This window comes from Nuphar pumila, chromosome 16 (assembly GCF_984573655.1).
Source record: "Nuphar pumila chromosome 16, dmNupPumi1.hap1.1, whole genome shotgun sequence".
Taxonomy (NCBI): Eukaryota; Viridiplantae; Streptophyta; class Magnoliopsida; order Nymphaeales; family Nymphaeaceae; genus Nuphar; species Nuphar pumila.
The window spans coordinates 64,725,467-64,740,768 of record NC_143264.1 but is presented as its reverse complement, the minus strand read 5'-3'; the positions used below and the strand labels follow the sequence as shown (position 1 = coordinate 64,740,768).

At 38.8% G+C, this 15,302-nt stretch overlaps 1 protein-coding gene across 1 annotated transcript in view; it reads left to right on the top strand.

Moving 5' to 3' along the window:
* Window positions 1–14,663, top strand: part of LOC149813378 (Tetratricopeptide repeat (TPR)-like superfamily protein) — a 34,636-nt gene extending 19,973 nt beyond the window's left edge. Inside the window, exon 2 of the mRNA XM_089990926.1 lies at window positions 14,432–14,663. Coding sequence (XP_089847052.1) covers window positions 14,432–14,648 — 217 coding nt within the window. The 3' untranslated portion in view covers window positions 14,649–14,663. The remainder of the gene's footprint in view (window positions 1–14,431) is intronic.
* Window positions 14,664–15,302: the final 639 nt, after the last annotated feature.

Here is a 15,302-nt window from a genome sequence, read left to right as displayed (position 1 = left end):
GTGCATCGGAATGAATAAGTTCAAAAGGCCGAGTGGTTACATCATTTCTTTGAGGAAATGGAATAGCTTTAGATTTCCCAAAAATGCAATCTTTACAAGTCATGTGTTTGTCTTTACAAATATTGTTTAAAAAGGAAAAAGAGACATCTTTACAAAATTTGGATGACCAAGTCTCTCATGCCAAATTCCAATACTTTTGTCCTTTATAAGACTGCAAAATGACTTCGATGGAAGAGTCAAAAAGTCCATAAAATAAAGATCACCCCTTCTATGGCCTTGCCCAATCAGCTTTCCTGACTGGAGATCCTGCACGATGCAATCTTTAGGTGAGAAAGAGACTTGGCATCCATGATCGGTGATTTGGGAAACAGAAAAAAGATTTAGATTAATTTTTTGGAACAACTCTTACTTTAGGAACGAAAAAGTTTTAAGAAGTTTTAAAATCAAGTGTTCCAATACTTTCAATTTTTAAAGATGTCCCATCGGCCGTTGAAACACAAGATATGGGTTCATAAGAGATATTAGTGAAAAAGGTGCAAAAGGATCCGACCCGATCCACGTTGATCCATGGATTGTGTACAGCCATGTAACGTACCTAGACTGTCAGGTCTGGATACACCAGACCCAGATCCATACATATCCATACTTCTGGATTGTAACACACCTAGACTGTCGGGTCTGGATACTCCAGACCCGGATCCATATCTCTGTGTTGTAACATTATAAAAGCACTGTTTAGGTCACGATTTCAATATGGAAATCATGATAGCCAAAGTTTTTGGTTACTTCGTCTCTCTCTCTCTTTTCTCTATATAGGTGAAAAACTTACATGGTATCAGAGCATAGATCCGTCTAAGGCTGAAAAAGATTCTGACAAGAGGGACATTCAGAAAATTGAGGACTTTCGTTCCTCTCTCAAGTTCGGAAAATCGATGTTTTTCGTTCCTCTCTCCCTTTTCTTATGTTCCTCTCCATTTCCTCCCCTCTTTGCTCATTCGTCCCCTCTTTCTGAAATCTCCTGTGTACCTACACCTCATGTGGGTTTCATTTTTTTGTGAAACCGTGATCCACGTGAACCCTATTCACGTGGGTTTCATATTTGGTGAATCTGCGATTCACGTGCACCCTATTTACGTGAACACGGACTGTGGGTGACTGTATTTCACGTGAATTGATTCACGTACAACACCGAATCTTTCCTTAATTTTTTTTCTTGACCTTCCTTTACCCAATCTCCTCTAAGTTTGTCTTTGCATATTCGAATACCTTTTTTTTATGATTCTTTACTGCTATGTTGTGAAACTTATTTCTTGTTTATCCATTTCTATTCTTGTCAAAAAGGGGATATATTTAACGTGTGAAGGCATTCTTCATCACGTCAATCTCAGTTTCTGGACTATATAGAAAAGGTTCAGAAACTGAGTTCTCTGAATCCAACAGCCTGCGATTCTCTATCCTTTAAAAAAAAAAGGAAAGCAGGCTGAACTTTTTGTGAACACTCTGGTTGACATTCTCATTGATTTTCATTCTCAAATGGACCCTTTTCTCTCTCAATCAAATCTTTCTTCAAGTTTTCTCAACCAACTCGTTTATGAAAAGTTGAATACCTCAAATTTCTTGATTTAGAACTTAGAAGAGACAAATTATTCCTTTTTATAAGGAGTCAAGGTCTCTTAGGTCACCTGGATGAAACCACTCTCGTTCCAACAGAATTTGTCCCGAGAGAAGAGAAAGATTGGGAGAGAAAGGTTTAGAATGGTTGACAAATCTTTTTAACAAGATTTGGCGGACAAATAAGATGCCTAATGAGTGGAGGAAGAGTACTTTGGTGCCTCTATATAAGAATAAGGGTGATATACAAGATTGCACAAACTATCGTGGTATAAAACTCATGAGTCATACTATGAAACTTTGGGAGAGGGTGATTGAGTCTAGGTTGAGGAAGATTGTCATGATATCGGAGAATCAATTTGGTTTTATGCCTGGAAGATCAACTATGGAAGCTATACATCTTAGACAACTTATTGAGAGAAATAGAAAGAGGAACAAAGATTTGCATATGGTTTTTATTGATTTGGAGAAGGCTTACGATAGAGTACCTAGGGACGTTCTCTGGTGGACAATGATGAAGAAAGGTGTTTCTCTCAAGTACATTAGTATAATTAAAGATATGTATGAAGGAGTAGTAACCAATGTCCGCACTTGTGGAGGGGTGACAACCAATTTTCCTATAACGGTTGGGTTACATCAAGGATCTGCTTTAAGCCCTTTCCTATTTGCTATAGTGATGGATGAGCTTACGAGATCAATTCAAGAAAATGTGCCGTGGTGTATGTTGTTTGCTGATGATATTGTTTTGATTGATGAGTCTAGAGCTGGGGTTAATGCTAAGTTAGAATTATGGAGACAGACATTGGAAGCAAGAGGTTTTAAGTTGAGTAAGAGTAAGACAGAATACATGGAATGTCGATTTAGTAAGCAACGAAGTAGTGATGGGAGTGTAGTGAAGCTTGGTGAGCACGAAATACTGGTGGATGATTCTTTCAAATATTTGGGATCTATCATTCAAAAGTATGGAGAAATTGATGGAGATGTAAATCATAGGATAAAGGTTGGGTGGATGAAATGGAAGAGTGCAACTGGAGTGTTGTGCGATCGTAGAATGCCATTGCGGTTGAAGGGAAAGTTTTATAGGACGACTATTAGGCCCACTTTACCATATAATACAGAATGTTGGGCTGCCAAGAGACATCATATTCAAAAAATGAGTGTAGCTGAGATGCGTATGCTGAGATGGATGTGTGGAAATACAATAAAAGATAAGATTCATAACGAGGAGATACGTAAGAAGGTAGGCGTTGCACCCATTGAAAATAAGATGAGAGAGAATCGTTTACGGTGGTTTGGACATATTCGACGAAGGCCTAATGATGCTCCAATTAGAAGGGTGGAGAAATGGGAAAATATATTAGTTAAAAGAGGTCGGGGTAGGCCTAGGAAGACATGGATGGAGGTGATAAGAAAGGATATGAATGCTTTGAACCTCACCGAGGACATGGCATTGGATAGAAATGAATGGAGGAGAAGGATTTATGTGGAAGACCCATAATGATTTTCTTTGTTGGTTCATATCGCCGACCCCAATTGTTTTGGGATGAAGGCGTAGTTGTTGTTGTTGTTGTAGAAGAGAAAGATGATCAAGGGGCGAGTTCGATCGCGTATGTCAAAAATGTAGAATTTCTCAATTGGGAAAGGAAAGATCAATCAGTTGTTGCATACATAACCTCAACCCTATCTCAAGAAGTTCTAGTTGCCATTCCCGACAATTGTACATCGCTACAACTCTGGTAGCGACTGGTTCAGACGTATTCGCAGGTTTCTCAAGCAAGGATGGTTTTCCTAAAAAGGGAATTTCAGTTGTTAAGAAGAGATTCCATGACCATCATGAAATATTTGAACAAGATAAAGACCATCACAGATCAACTTGCAGTTATAGGACACAACCGTAAGCGACAATGACATGGTGCAACAAACTCTGAGTGGATTGAGATCTGACTACAATATGATAGTCACTTCACTATTGTGCCTTCCTACTCTTCCTTCTTTCGATGTGTTACGAGCGGAATTGATTTAGTATGAAATGACTCTGAAGGGATTCTCTGAAGAAACTCACATTCACACAAATTCTCAAGAAGTTTTTGCCACAAGAGTGACTTATTGTAGAGGACGAGGACGAGGAGGACAAGAGTGAAGTGGACACGGAGGGCGTGATCTGCTCCCCACTCCAAATATGTCTGCTCATGTGCATGGATCAAGATCCATTCCCACTTGCTTCTTTTGTAACAAAAGGGGCATATCAAGGCGAATTGTTGGCATAATCCAGAGAATAAAGGAAAGGGTCCACAGACAGAAACGAAAAGAAAGTTCACAAATACCAGAGATAGTGGAGAGATCAAAGATCTGCTAATATCTGCCTTGTCAGAGTTGAAATTGAAGTAGAGTGATGAAGGCACTTGGTTTGTCGACTCAGAAGCAGTGACTCATGTGACAGGTGATGCATGTAAGATTTTTAATCCTATTCCTTATTTTGGAAAAAGTAAGATTGTCAGTGGAGATGGATCCCACCATCCTGTTTCTCATGTTGGAAAAACTGTCATTCCCATGTCACATTCCACTCTTACTCTTTCTGACGTTCTTCATGCTCCTGACATTAAGAAAAACATTGTCTCTGTCTCCAAGCTTATTGATGATAATAATGCTTCAGTTGAATTTACTCCCTTCTCTGTGCAGGTTAAGGACCTACGCACGAGGGAAACATTCGCTGAAGGAAAAAGACGAGGCAATATGTATGTCTTTGAAGAAGCTCCATGTCATGCTGTCTGCCCTGCTCATCTGAATTCGAAGCTTTCGTTAGAGTCGTGTTCATCCTCTTCTGCCAGTGTTTTTAGTATCTCTGAATATAATAAGCCATTCTTATGGCATGGTCGGTTAGGACATTGTGGGAGTCATTTTATTGAGAAACTTGTCTTTAATAATCTCATTCCAAAAGAAAGTCTCAATGGGAATGAGAGCAGTCATAAGTGTTTCAGTTGTCTTTCATGTAAGAGTCATTATTGTCTTTCCATTCCATTAATAAGAGAGCTTCAAAACCTTTTGAGATTATTTGTTCTGATGTATGGGGACCTGCCCCAATTGTCTCTAGGTCTGGGAGCAGATACTATCTAATCATTGTTGATAGTTATTCTCGATACGCTTGGATATATTTCATAAAGAATAAGTCGGAAGTCTTCTCTTTGTTTCAAAATTTTCTTTCCTTGGTCAAAAATCAATTTTCTGAGTCCATTCAATTTTTCCAATGTGATGGAGGTGGGGAATTCTCATCCCGTGATTTTGTTTCATTTCTTCGAAATAATGGAATAGGAATAAGGGTGTCCTGCCCCCACACTCCTCAACAAAATGGGATTGCTGAACGAAAACATAGACATATCGTTAAAAGTGCCATGAGTATGCTTCATGACAGTAATCTTCCTATCAACCTATGGACAGATGCCTTTCATTCTGCCGTGCATGTGATAAATAGACTGCTCATGGTTGTTTTGGAAAATAAGTCTCCTTATCACTGTCTTTTTGGAGCTCATCCTAGTTATCATGATTTGTGTGTCTTTGGTTGTGATTGCTATGTGCATATTGATCAGTATCTGAGAAACAAGTTTCAGGACAAAGCCCAAAAATGTAGGTTTGTGGGATATGCAGATGACTACAAAGGATATAGGTGTTATAATCCCACCAACAAACGTATCAGAATCTCAAGAAATGTTGTCTTTGATGAGCAAAATTTTGATGACGGAGCTGATGCAACGAATATGCCAACTGAAGTTTACTATCCTTGGTTGAGTTCAGAACTTTTTGCTGACCATGCTCCTCAGATTGCGTGTAGCAAGAAGAAGAGAGTTTTAAAAACACTGGGACGTCGGGATCACAAAATGCAGAAGTACCAGGCAGATACGAAGGCATTGTCTATTCTAGACAGAGACCGACAATATCAAGCCATTCAGTTCATGTCTCAGTCGGCAATCCGATTCCTCATCATACTCTTGAGGTCAGAAAATCAAACCGCATACGACATCCCATTGACAGGTGGGTTAGCTATAGAAACTTCTCCTTGGATCTTCAACTCTTCTTTACTGCTCTCAATAAGGAAGATGAGCTCATCATGTACTACCAGGCAGCCACTTCTACCAAGTGGGTAGAAGCCATGAATGATGAAATGCAAGCCTTGCATGAATGCGGAACTTGAGAAGTTGTTCCCAGACCACTTGACAAAAATGTTGTAGGATGTAAATGGGTCTACAAAATAAAGTACAAGCCAAATGGAACCATTGAACGATACAAGGCAAGACTTGTGGCAAAAGGATTCACTCAAGAAGCAGGGCAAGACTATGCTGCGACCTTCAGTTCGGTTGTAAGAATGAGAATAATTCGAATTATTATTTTCCTGGCTGTTGAACATGGATGAAAGTTGAGTCAGCTTGATGTGAAAAATGCATTTTTGCATGGGGACTTAAAGGAGGAAGTATACATGGAGCAACCCCCTGGGTATCAAGAACAAAATTGTAAAACTCATGTGTGCAGGTTAAAAAGAGCTATCTATGGTCTGAAGCAAGCATCTCGCTCATGGTTTGATAGCTTCTTGCTAGAGATTTAGAAACATGGATTTTCACGTTCCATGCTGGACCACTCATTATTTATTTTTAGAAGTCAGACTGTGAGTACTCTGTTATTAATTTATGTCGATGATATTGTCATCACAAGAAACTCTGCGACCCACATCCAAGAAGTAAAAGACTTACTAGGTCAGAGGTTCAAAATGAAAGATCTTGGAGTTATACGTTATTTCCTTGGTGTAGAAGTTGATAACCAGGCTCATGGTTTGACACTCACTCAGTACAAGTATACCGTAGACGTTTTCAGCAAGGCAAACATGTAAGACTGCAAACCTCTGGGAACTCTGAGTGTGCTTCATCAAAAACTTAGCGCTCAGGATGGAGATCTGTGTGATGATCCCACCAGGTATCGAAGCATAATAGGAATGTTACAGTACCTCACATTCACCAGACCTGATATTGTTTATTCAGTCAATCAAGTGTCTCAATTTATGCATGTGCCACGTACTGGACATATGAAAGCGGTCAAGAGGATCCTTAGATATTTGAAAGAGACTATTGGGGATGGATTGATATATTCACTACAGTCAAATGGCAAAGATGAGCACAGACTCACTGTATATTGTGATGCAGACTGGGCATGAGATCCTGATGAACGAAGATTTACATCAGGATATTGCGTCTTCATTGGAAAAAATTTAGTCTCTTGGAGCAGTAGAAAACAAAAGGCCATCGCTAGATCAAGCACTGAGGCTGAGTATAGATCTATGGCTGCTGCTACTGTCGAAGCCACATGGATCAACATCTACTAACTGAAGTAGGAGAAAAGATCTCCCACACTACCTTGCTATGTGACAACCAAAGTGCTATCAACATGTCATTCAATCCAGTACATCACAGTCGTGCTAAGCACATTGAGATCGACCAACACTTTGTGAGACAAAAGGTTGAAGAAAACGAGATTGAGTCTGAGTTCGTCAATACTGAAAGACAAGTTGTAGACTATGTCACATGGGTGCGGGTGCGGGTGCGACACGGGTGCGGCACAATTTTAAAATTTTTGGACACGGGGACTCGGCAAAAAAAAAAAAAAAAAAAATATATATATATATATAATTTTATTTTATTTTTAAAATGCCACAGGTGTCTGTGCAGTCACAGACTGTGACTGTGCACAGGCACAACACTGTGCACTGTGCACACTGCAAAGACTGTGCACAGTGCACACTCAAAGACTGTGCACAGTGCACACTCAAAGACTGTGCACTGTGCACAGTCTGTGACTGTGCACACTGCAAAGACTGCACAGTCACAGTGCCTTTTTTATATATATTTTTTTTAAATAAAAAATATAAAAAATTAGTTTTTTAGAGACATTTTTGGACTCGGTCAAAGTTGACCGAGTCCAAAATGTGGACGGACTCGGCCTGGACTCGTTTACCGAGTCCGACTCGGCGTTGACCGAGTCCGAAGCCGCACCCGAGTCCGCACCCGTGTCGGGGCGTGTCGACTCGGGTGCGGCACCTCCTTAGCCGAGTCCGTGTGACATAGGTTGTAGATCTATTTACCAAAGGGTTAACAAAGGATCATTTTTGGATGCTTAAAGGCAAGTTGTTCATGGTCCAAAACCATGATCACCTTGAGGGGGGGGGGGGTGAAAAAGGTACAAAAGGATCCGACCCGATCCACGTTGATCCATGGATTGTGTACAACCATGTAACGTACCTAGACTGTCGGGTCTGGATACACCAGACCCGGATCCATACATATCCATACTTCTGTATTGTAACACACCTAGACTGTCGGGTCTGGATACACCAGACCCGGATCCATATCTCTGTGTTGTAACATTATAAAAGCACTGTTTAGGAGAAATCGTGACAGCCAAAGTTTTTGGTTACTTCTTCATCTCTTTCTCTCTCTTCCTCTCTCTCTTTTCTCTATACAGGTGAAAAACTTACAATTAGAAAGAGAGTTTTTATGAGATGTCATATGAAAAGAAGCACCGGAGTCTAGTATCCACATACCTGGAGATGATGAAGAATAGGCGATGGCGGTTCCTTATGTTGAAGATGAAGAGGTCTTGAGAAGATGTTGGAGAACTTCAGAGATATGATTAAGAGTTTTTTTGATATCTCCTTCTTTGACACTTTCTTCTTCCTTCTTTGGAGAATTTTCTCCAACCGCGACCACTTTTCCTTTAAGCTTTGGGCAAACCGGCTTGATATGTCCCGATTCATTACAATAGTGATAAATCACTTCCTTTCTATATCCATTATTTTTGTTAAAGTGGGGAGGTCTATATGCTTTTACATTTGATCCGGGCCTAGTAACGGCCAAAACTTCATCACTCTTAATACTTATGCCAAGATGAGTTTCTTCTTGGCATACTTCGGCAAGAGCGTCTTCAATGGGTAAGGCTTTACTTTTATGGAGAAGGGATGCCCTAAGTTGTTCAAATTCTGGCCGAAGATCATGGAGGAATTGAAAAAAATGCTTCTTTTCAATTTGTTCTCTTCTCAACTCAGTATCTTCCGGAACCACCCATTTGGGCTCAAGAAGAACAAGCTCATCCCAAAGAGGGGTTAAAGAACTAAAGTAATCACGGACACTCATATCCGCTTGTCTAGTAGAACAAATTTTTTCTTGACAAAAAAAATTGTCTAGCTAGATCCTTTTGGGTATACATACCTTTAAGAAAGAACCATGCCTCATTGGCTCTTCTAAATTTAGCAATGTTGGTACAATTTTTGAGGTCCACATTGTTCATAAACCATGCCAAAATTTTGGCATGGTTACTTTCTCAATCCTCAACTTTGGATTGATGGTCATTGATAGCTTTGATGCGCTCATCGCCATCTAAAGCTTTTTCAATCCCACTTTCAATTTTAGTGAGAATAAGAGAAGGTTCGGGAGTAGTTCCCATAACAAAACCCCAAAGTTTCTTACCTCTTAGATGATTTTCCATAGCGGAGGCCCACATAAGGTAAATGGATCCATTGAGCTTAAAAGAGCGCTCTACTTTAGATTCGCGCTCCATAGGTACCGAATAGTCTTTCTTTCTTCAAAAGCTTGAGAGACACACGTCCCAAGACACCAAAAAAGAAGAGAAGCCCGATACCATGTAATGAAAAAGGGCGGAAGCACCAATAAAGCAAACCACTCTTTAAGAGTGATCTCAAGAGCCAAGAACACAAACGCTAAAAGTGTATACAAAACCCACTAAAGGGAAAAATGACTAAAAGTCATAAGTTGAATATTATTGAAGAAAGAAAGAAGAAGGTGAAAAACCCATGCAAGTACAAGAGAAAACCTCCTCTATTTATAGAGGAGGAAACCAAAGCGGAGAAAACCAAAGATATAGAGAGAGGAACAAAGATTTGCATATGGTTTTTATTGATTTAGAGAAGGCATACGATAGAGTACCTAGGGACGTTCTCTGGTGGACAATGATGAAGAAAGGTGTTTCTCTCAAGTACATTAGTATAATTAAAGATATGTATGAAGGAGTAGTAACCAATGTCCGCACTTGTGGAGGGGTGACAACCAATTTCCCGATAACGGTTGAGTTACATCAAGGATCTGCTTTAAGCCCTTTCCTATTTGCAATAGTGATGGATGAACTTACGAGATCAATTAAAGAAAATGTACCGTGGTGTATGTTGTTTGCTGATGATATTGTTTTGATTGATGAGTCTAGAGCTGGGGTTAATGCTAAGTTAGAATTATGGAGACAGACATTGGAAGCTAGAGGTTTTAAGTTGAGTAAGAGTAAGACTGAATATATGGAATGTCGGTTTAGTAAGCAACGAAGTAGTGATGGGAGTGTAGTGAAGCTTGGTGAGCAAGATATACCGGTGAATGATTATTTCAAATATTTGGGATCCATCATTCAAAAGTATGGAGAAATTGATGGAGATGTAAATCATAGGATAAAGGTTGGGTGGATGAAATGGAAAAGTGCTACTGGAGTGCTGTGCGATCGTAGAATGCCATTGCGGTTGAAGGGAAAGTTTTATAGGACGACTATTAGACCCGCTTTACTATATGGTACGGAATGTTGGGCTGCCAAGAGACATCATATTCAAAAAATGAGTGTAGCTGAGATGCGGATGCTTAGATGGATGTGTGGAAATACAATAAAAGATAAGATTCGGAACGAAGAGATACGTAAGAAGGTAGGTGTTGCACCCATTGAAAATAAGATGCGAGAGAATCGTTTACGGTGGTTTGGACATATTCGGCGAAGGCCTAATGATGCTCCAGTTAGAAGGTTGGAGAAATGGGAAAATATATTAGTTAAAAGAGGTCGGGGTAGGCCTAGGAAGACTTGGATGGAGATGATAGGAAAGGATATGAATGCTTTGAACCTCACCGAGGACATGGCGTTGGATAGAAATGATTGGAGGAAAAGGATTCATGTGGAAGACCCAAAATGAATTTCTTTTTTGGTTCATATCGCTGACCCCAATTGTTTTGGGATGAAGGCGTAGTTGTTGTTGTTGTTGTTGTTGAAACCAAAGCGGAGGGCCCTCAAGGGGGCTCCCATCTAGTGGTTGGGAGCCCCAACGGTCATAAATATGACCGTTGGGGCCCCAACGACAAGATGAGTGGGGCCCCTTGTAGTCTTACAATATGCAAAACAAAAAAGAAAAAAAGAAAAAATGAAAAAGAAAAAGTAAAAAAGAAGAGAAAAGGAAAAGGGGAAGGATTACATGGGGATTTACCAAAATACCCCTATCGGGTATTTGGAGAAAAAGAAAACAAAAAAGGAAATATGTATATATATTTATTTATTTATATATACATACTTTAACACAATACACCCAATCAATTCGTAAGACAACATAGTCAAAACTATCAACGGGTAACAGCAAGGATACACAATTGAGAATAAGGAAGATATTTAGAGAAAACCCAAAGCAAAATACCCAAATAATAAGGGACTATTTAGAGATAATCAAATAGGGTATCATTTGCAAGAAAGAAAGAATAGGATTGGGACAATTGGGAATCACTAGAACCATCAAACAATGGGAAATAACAACAAAAGAAAGCAACCATATAAGTAGAGGATGATTAGGAAGAAAAGAAGAAAGAGGAAGATATATTTGAAGAAAAGGAAGAAATAAAAGAGATTACCTTAGAGGAGAAGACAACTTGTGAATCTCAATGGTCATCCAGATCGATGGCTGTCAATCCCATAATCTCACTTGCTCTGATACCATGAGAGATTCGGTGAACCAGATTCAGCAGTCAGAGAAAAATGAGAGAGAGAGAGAGAGAGAGAGAGAGAGAGAGAGAGAGAGAGAGAGAGAGAGAGAGCTGTATGCAATCATGATTCCCAATGTGGGTCGTATTCTATACCTTCCATTATGTATTGAAAACAAATAATTTACATGACAAAATTACCCCTGCTAATACAATACACAACTTTACACAAAGAGGAGTAAATAATGTAATACAAATACATAAACACACATGGAGCAGATATACAAGTCTAGAATCTAGATCCAGACTGCGCTATATCCCAATAATTTCCATATGAAAAATGTTAGGTTTCACCAATTTTTCGATCAATCCCATACAACTGAATAATTAGATCTTATATAAGTCCATAACTTTTTATGATATATGGTTGGATTTGAATCCAACTCCATACTCTTTTTTAAGAATACCAATGATAGATGGGTCAGATTAAGGCCAAGTTGTGGTCGACCTTGATCCATTCAGATAAACAGTAACCGAGTGGGTTCGGGTTTGGGTAATCTTTGGTTTTAAAAATAAAGATCCCATACCCAAATTGATTTCATTTTTCATTTTTCAAACCCCATCATATTTATTCAAATGGATTGAGTCAGTGGCAGGTTCTGTTGGGTTAAATTTCATTTAACTAATGCACACATTACTTCCTAACTACAATAAATAGTAAGCTGTTGATAGCCTAGTGGTGGTGTGTTCTGCCTTTCAAAATAAAGGGTAGGGTTCAAGTCCCATTAATTTCTTTTTAATGCAAGTTATAATGGAAAAAAGATGTTTTACACAGCTGTATTTGGACTTCTAGTTCTACATGTGCCTCAACTATTGCAAGGGTAAAATGGTAACTTCAAAATATGGGTTAGTGTTAACTCAGAGACAACTCAACTTCCGTTTCTGATTGGGCACATTTGATTAAACAATAACAAAACTTTGGTGGGAAATTGCACACTCCCAAACTTTCGGTATGTATATGAATTGGACCCAAAAGTTTGGTGGGTATTTGAAAATTTTCCAAGAGAAAACATTTCTCTTTGACCATTTCTCATAAAAAAATGTCATGTTTGTTTCACTGTGAGAAAAGAAGCCATTTCGATATCAAAGTGGCCCCTTTTCTCACCAAAATGGTGAAACAAACACACCCTAAGGACAAGAGAAAATGCTGAGAGATGCTAAGTTTTACTCTTTTGAAATCTTAAGTTTAAAGATCGAGATTATGGTTTCTGACCTCATCCTTCTCCCTTCACCGACATCCCTTCTTAATCATTTATGCTACTGAAGGACAACAGACAAAGTGAAACCAAAGGGCTTTCTCTTTGAATATTTTCCAGCTTTAATCTCCCTGGATCACCCTTCCTTTATCGGTATTCTTCTCTGGTTAGTGCAGGTTCATCCGTTGGCATCCCTTCTCGGTTAGGTCTACTATTCACGATCAATAGCTCTAGTAAAAGAGTGAAATAAAGGATATTAATGACATTTTGTTCAAGGCAAATTAAGGACATAAATGTAATTTTACTGGCAAGTGAGGTTTCACCTATCTATGGTCGAGGGCTCATTTGAATTAACTTTCTTAAATTAGATGAAAATTTTGAAATGTTAGGCATGTATTTGTAAATATGCCATAACTTTGGAATGCTTTTGCAAATTGTTCTTAAAAATTCCTCATTTTGTAATTGGATCTGTATCTGCTTGAACTGTGCATCGGCTGGCACTTGTCTGGTGCCTCCTGGAATGGGAAGATGTTTATTCTAGTACCACAATAATAATAATAATGAATAAACATCAAGACCTGTTCTATAAAGAGGAGCTTGAACTTGATTTAATTGGTTTTTTCTTCACTTGAAAAGGACTGGGATGAATTCCAGACTGCTATTCCTTTCCTCTGTCCCTTCTTGTGGAACTGCTTCCACATCTACCACTCTGGCACTTCCTTGATCTCATGCTTGCTTGAAAGGCAAGGGATACAGTAGTTGCTTCGATAGACTCTGTTGCATCAGTACAGACAAAACCTGATCTCACTTGCTCCACCTGGCTCCTTTGCAAAAACGTACCACATTACTACTACTGGCAAATCTACCTTGTGAGAGGGACTAGCTTAAGCCTACTTCCTCACAGAAAAAGCCCTCTATTAAACCAGGTTTGAATATCTTCTATGCTTAGTCTGATTAAAACACGTTGGAACTATCAATGCTCCTTACCATCGATGGCCTTTTATTTCTTGTTCTCTCAGAGACTCGAGTAATTCTATGGCAATAATTACAGTTGCTGCTAACTACCTACCAAAAGCAGGGGAAAGAAAAAAAAATTCTCAAGTGCATCACTGTTTGACTCCCAGTATAATTTCAATGCTGAGAAACAGAGATAACGCCAATTATAAATCAGATACTAATAAGTTCATTCTTATAAGATTTAATGTAGATATGCTAATTTCGTGATCCTTCAAAAATCTTCTATTGTTATTTCTATTCTAGCAGTGAAGCAAAAGATTATCCTTAAGCCCTTTCCTTCTGGAAATGCCTAAAAATTGGTTTTGAGGAAAACCTGGCTAATTATTAGAAAAAGAAAAACAAGAAGGTTATTAAAAAATAATTTTGAAACTATTCTCATTTTTTTCAATAACATCTTGGAAATCATCATGAAAAATTATATGAAAATTTGAGCTACTAATGGTAGATCTTAGAACTTGTGATAAATTTAAAATGTTGGGGCAAATTTGGGGAAAATTTGATTTGAATTTCTCAGTGATATAGTTCGGCAAAATACAAAATGTTTGGACAAATTGCTATGCCATTGTGAATGTTATACTGTTATAAATACTTTAGTTATCACTGGTTTCAGCGGCTGCAAGGTGGTCAGGAACTTTCCTCTTTATACATGCATTATTTACCGAACTAGAGAATCAATCCAGCCTAAAATGGAATGTTCCTTTGTCATGACAATGATCAAATGAGTTAAATGAGTCTTTCCTTTGAACTTTTATTAGATCAATGACATCTTCACCTGTCTTGCAGTTATAAACTTGCAATGGAGTTCCAGCAACGAGTGATTGATGCATGGGAAAGCCATGGACCTAGTGCAAGTGATGAGGTCCGAGAAGCACAAAGGCTTCTTGTGCAGCTACAGAAGAAAGCAATGAAAGAGAGTGGAGATCCCGGCGAGCCGCTCCCTCTACCTGAATCAGGTCAAGTTATTTCTGGCAAGTGCTTGGATCTCGGCCTTTCCAAGTGATGCAAACATATCCAAGCCTATGAATCTCACAATTTTGTCTTAGTTACTTCGTTATACGTATCTTGAGTTGGACAGACTCAGAATTCACATCATCGTGTAAAATGTAAAATATGTTATTGATTTGTCAACCAGGTCAATGCTTCTTATTTGATTGAACATATTGCAATCGATTTGGCAGATTTGACATTGGATAAACATCTTTTATTAGTTTAATGTTTGCTACAGTCGATTGCAAGGACAATCAACTTATCCAACCCCATTTTTTTTTATTTTTGTTTCTTTTGGCACATCTAGTGTTGTAAATGTGATCTACATGTACCAACGGGTGCTCAGTGTGGTTGGTAGGAGCTGTCAGTGCATGTCTCCTTGTGGAGGGAACCATGCAGGTTCAAAACCCAGTGGTACATTGAATAACTGGTTGGGGTCTGACTAACACCAGCTTGCCTTTAAAAAAAAAAGTGATCTACATGCTTTTTTAGTGGGGATCAGCTTTTGGATCGGCGGAATCTGACCTGTATACAGATTTTCTTGACTCAAAAAAGTTTTTTTTTCGTTGAAAAAACATGATCCAAGGGTTGATTCCCACTAAATCGTCCATGCTGAACACATAATGAGGTTAGATTGAGTCAAAACAACTTGCATCGTTAGATTCCA